Source organism: Euprymna scolopes, unplaced genomic scaffold (assembly GCF_053919585.1).
Source record: "Euprymna scolopes isolate OS-2025 unplaced genomic scaffold, ASM5391958v1 sca390, whole genome shotgun sequence".
Taxonomy (NCBI): domain Eukaryota; kingdom Metazoa; phylum Mollusca; class Cephalopoda; order Sepiida; family Sepiolidae; genus Euprymna; species Euprymna scolopes.
Genome location: NW_027633425.1, coordinates 19,310 through 24,339, shown reverse-complemented (window position 1 = coordinate 24,339; position 5,030 = coordinate 19,310). Strand labels below are relative to the sequence as shown.

The window sequence follows — 5,030 nt, the reverse complement described above, 5'->3', positions numbered from 1 at the left end:
TTTACATCAACGCTCTGATCCTCATCTGGCATCAATGGAAATGGATGGCTCTCATCTTGGGGAGGCTCCAGGTTTTGACAAGTTTCTGGGATTGACCTTTACTCCTGATCTGAAATGGAACACGTACATCAAATCTGTTGCCAAGGTCACTGGAAAAATGGTGGGATCCTTCTACCGTTCAAGTAGATATCTCACTGCTGATGCAATTCTCTATTTATATAAAAGCCATGTACGTCCAAGGATGGAGTACTGCTGCCACATCTGGGCAGGAGCTGCTAAAAACAGCCTATCCTGCTTTGACAGAGTACAAAATAGACTTTGTAGCCTAGTGGGAGATGCCCTTTTCTCTTCCCTGTAATCTCTCTCCCACAGAAGGGACATTGCGAGCCTGTCTTTTATCGTTATTTTCATGGGAAGTGCTCATCTGAGATCCAACCTCTGGTCTCCCCTCACCAATCTTTCACGAAAAACACCCTAGCTGTCAGTAATTTTCCCCACTCTTTATCTGTATCTAAATCAAAATGTAGATTCCATGAACAAAGCTTCTTTCTTAGAAGTGCATGCCTGTGGAACTGTTTGCCTGTTTCCCATCCGACTACAACTTGGATGTCTTCAAGTCCAACATAAACAAGTTCCTGGTGAACCGCCCCCTTTAGTAAGACATTTTATCAGATCTCCATTACTAGAGATTACTACGATATTATCCCATTGATTACTGTACATGCAATAACCCTTATCCGAGTGGCCTCCAGCCCTTGATAAATGGTGACTTCCTTGTAAAAAAAAATAAAATAAAATGAATAAATCACATTTTTTTTTAAAAACTTGATTTGAAATGGCCGCTTAAAGATTCCTACGCGATATAAGACACCCTATTATGCCCATTCACACAAACGCATCATGTAAGAAAAACACTACCGAAGACAGTAAAATGGCACAACATAGTCCAAAAGTTTAGGGGTTCATACCATGCAAATGGTAAATCTGCGGCAGGTTTTATTATAAGATTTGTTGTCAGTGACCTTGAATACCCCTTAAAAAAAAAAAAAAGTGGTCGGTGTTCTGTTCTAGCGTAAGGTAATATTTACCATTCGTTTATTTCTATATTTATTTTTATTATATAATTATATACTTATCGTTCTTTAATGTTTATTCTTATTTAATGTCTTAATTTACCTCTTGTTACATTTTTAGTAAAAAAAACGTAATTAATTATTTTTTTTTATATGTTGTTCAAAATCGAGAGAGAATAGGAGTTTTTTTTGTTTTTTTTTCATCAATTTTGTTGTCGTCTGCGCTCAGTCAAAAAATAATCACGAGAGAGGATGTGAAGAGATATATAGAGAGTGGACAAAAGAAGAAAAGAAAGAGAATAGCAAACGAGCACTGACAGTAGAGGAGAAAGAAAGAAAAGAAACCAGCTAGCGAACACTAGCAGGCTGTATAGAGAGTGGGAGGTGAAAATATATTTATGGAGAGAGGGGGCGTTTTAACCTGCACACTTACGAAAGACAAAAAAAAAACAGTCTGCCCCTCGCTACCGAGCGAGGCAGTCGTCAACGGCGACACTGCGAATAGGTGTAATATTAGCAGTAATATAGTACTGCGGTTGATAAAGCCGAGGACGGCGCACTTAATAAACATTGGAAAGGAGTCCACCTGATGTATTTGGAATAAGTTTTTGCAAAAGGAAGCCGGATGAGACGGAAAAGAATTCGATGAATATTGAAAAGGCGTCTACTTAAGATATTTTGGGAGCCAGTTTTTCGGAAGGAAATCGGATAAGAAGAAGAAAGAAGTAAAGACGCTAAGACAGTGAGTGAAACAAAATCTCTCTCTCTCTCTCCCTTACTCTCTTTTTGTTTTGAACTGAGCAAACGACAATGACCAGTACGAAAATGTCGTATTTGGGTCTGGCATACTTGGACATTCTCTCTTGATGGTATTTATTTGCTCCCCCACTGAGCAAATCAGGCACAAGGCCGTTTTTAATGTGAGGTAAAAACCAGCTCCCCTAAAAGGGGTCACTCTGGTTCCCAAAAATAATAATTGTCCCAGTATAGAGGGTTTCCCCTCCATTGACTGGTACAAATTATCTTAAGTGCAGCATCTGCCGGAACAGATACTACACTTTGATCTTGACCAAAAGGCCAAGTGGACATTCTCTCTTGATAAAGACATTTTAAACTATCAAAACGATTACATTTTTTTTTTTTTTTTTTTGTGTTGTTATAAATAAACTTTCATTCATAATTCCCATCAGCCTTTTGTTTGTTATTTCGGTTGTGTTTTTCTGTCTTGTGTTTTACCGTTGTCTCTGAAGAATTTGGATAATCCCTTCCTGTATTTACTTTTTTTTTTTTTATCCCAGGAAAAATTATTTTTTTTTATTATTGTTGCGATCCTATCTTTACAGTCCCCAGTGGAGATAGCCAAGTACTAACATACATGGGGCTCTCGTCCGGGATATGTATATCCTTCTCAAGAGACACACTGGACAGTGGACACATTTGAGATAACAAGAAGTGTAAGAAAGTAAAAAAAAAAAATATAAATAAATAAATAAAACATGTCTCTAGTAACTAATTTTGTAGGATCTCCCACATTTGAAGGGCTTTGTAAATTAAAAAAAAGATGACCTATTAGCAGTCGGTAGACATTATAAACTAGACACGAGACCGTCCTTACGTAAAATACAGTTAGAATAATTACAGAACACTTAGTCGATGAGGAAATTCTAGATGAAGCCCTATTAGAAGATTTATTAGACGAGTTAAATAAATTGTCAAAAGAACAAATCGAGCTGGAAAGACTGAAAACCGCAGCCAATTTACGTGAGAGGGAGATAGAATTAGAAATGGAGAAGACTAGAATGGAAGCAGATATAGAGAGATCACGGATAGAACAAGAGACTAGAATTGGGGAATTAGAGGGAAGAACTTTACATCAAGAAAGAAGAAATGAATTCGATATAACAAGACAAGTTAGGTTAGTACCTACGTTCAACGAGGCAGACGTTGACCGGTATTTTCAGCATTTTGAAAAAATTGCTGTAAATTTAAAATGGCCCATAGAAGCATGGCCAATGTTACTGCAGACCGCATTAAGAGGAAGGGCACAAGAGGTCTTTGCATCTATGTCTAACACGGACTGCGCTGATTACAACATTGTTAAATCAGTCATTCTTAAAACTTATGAAATGGTGCCTGAAGCATACCGACAGAGATTTAGGTCGTATAAAAAATTGGAAAATCAATCCTATGTAGAATTCTTCCGACAAAAGGAAGTATACTTCGACCGATGGAGTTCTTCCAAAGACGTAGAATCGGACTACGATAAGCTCCGAGAGCTAATTTTAATCGAAGAATTTAAGAGTTGCATCCACGATGATTTGAAAGCATTCCTGAATGAGAAGCAGCTTACAATGGTTTATCAGATGGCAACTCTCGCTGATGAATATACCCTAACGCACAAGCGAGGCAAAAGCAGACCTACTAGCCTATTCGAACAAAAAGATCCCAGGGACCACCGAATGATGACCAACATCGATCGTACCACAAAAACTGTTAGCGAGAACAATGTGTACAACCTCCTGCATTAAGAAGCAAGTACCCCCATACAAAGCCACCACCTCCTACCTATCATCAAACAGACGGGTGGAGAACCATAACGTGCCACTACTGTAAAAAGGTAGGGCACATTGCCGTACACTGCCCTGACAGAAAAGGTGCAGATTTTGGACGGAGATTTACGAGTAAACCACAAGGCTTCATCTCTTCACATAAGCGCATTACGTTTAAAGATACTGACGAGATTAGAAAGGATTATAGACCATTCATATCAAACGGTTTAATATCCCCAGTATATAATCGCTTGGATAAACAGCCTGTAAAAATTCTGAGAGACACTGGGGCAACCCATTCTTTGATTTTGGAGCAGAGTATGCCACGCAGGTCACAAACAGCCACAGGAGAATCTGTTGTGATTGGCAGAATTGGTGGAAATTACATCGATGTCCCAATCCATCGAGTCTCTCTTGATTCGGATATAGTATGTGGTCTGATAGAAGTGGGCGTAGCCTACCCATGAAGGGCATCTCGATGTTACTCGGGAATGATCCAGCCAGAGAAAGCGTCATCCTCCACCCAAGAGTGATAATGGAGCCAGACATCTCAAAAAATACCGAGTTGATGGAAGAGCAACACCCTGGCATGTTCCCATCATGTGCAGTAACCCGTGCGCAGACCGCAAAAAGAACTGCAGAAGAAGAGTCTGCGATGAAAGATCAGTCCGAGGAGAACAAAGAAATTAACCTCTCCCAGTTATTCAGGAATCCTGAGGTGGAAACTAAATCAACAACCATGGATACAAATAATCTCCTTACTAACCACAAACCCTCTACTGGATTTCCCACCTCACGACAGTTGATCATGGAGGAACAGCGAAGAGATGAGTAGATTTCCCCCCTCTTTGAAGAAGCGCTACCCAAGAAAGAACTGGAGAAAGTACCCTCTGGTTACTTCATAAAAAACGGCGTGCTGATGAAGAAGTGGAGGCCCTCACAATCCCCCATGCACGAAGACTGGTCAGTACTATACCAACTAGTATTACCTAGGACACGCAGGGCCGAAATATTAGAAGTGGCTCATGAAATCCCCTTGGGAGGCCACTTAGGCATTCGCAAGACTTACGAGAGAATCACTAAACATTTTTATTGGCCAGAGGTATGCGAAGACGTATCTAACTATTGCCGAACTTGTCACATCTGCCAGATGGTAGGCAAGCTGAACCAGAAAATACCAGTCGCCCCATTACATCCTATACCCTCATTTGAGAAACCCTTCTGCCAAATTTTGATCGACTGCGTAGATCCACTTCCCAAGACTAAAAGGGGAAATCAGTATATATTCACCCTCATCTGCGCATCCACCAGATTCCTGGAAGCAATCCCACTAAGAAACATATCTGCTGAGAAAATCATAAAGCCCCTTCTCAACTTCTTCTGCATGGTTGGACTGCCAAAGAATAAT

The 5,030-nt window shown here is 40.0% G+C and overlaps 1 protein-coding gene across 1 annotated transcript; it reads left to right on the top strand.

Moving 5' to 3' along the window:
- Positions 1 to 1,066: 1,066 nt before the first annotated feature.
- Positions 1,067 to 4,795, top strand: LOC145274667 (uncharacterized). The gene has a single exon (XM_080127459.1). The coding sequence runs from the start codon at positions 2,858 to 2,860 to the stop codon at positions 3,599 to 3,601; it is 744 nt and encodes a 247-aa protein (XP_079983585.1). The 5' UTR covers positions 1,067 to 2,857; the 3' UTR covers positions 3,602 to 4,795.
- Positions 4,796 to 5,030: the final 235 nt, after the last annotated feature.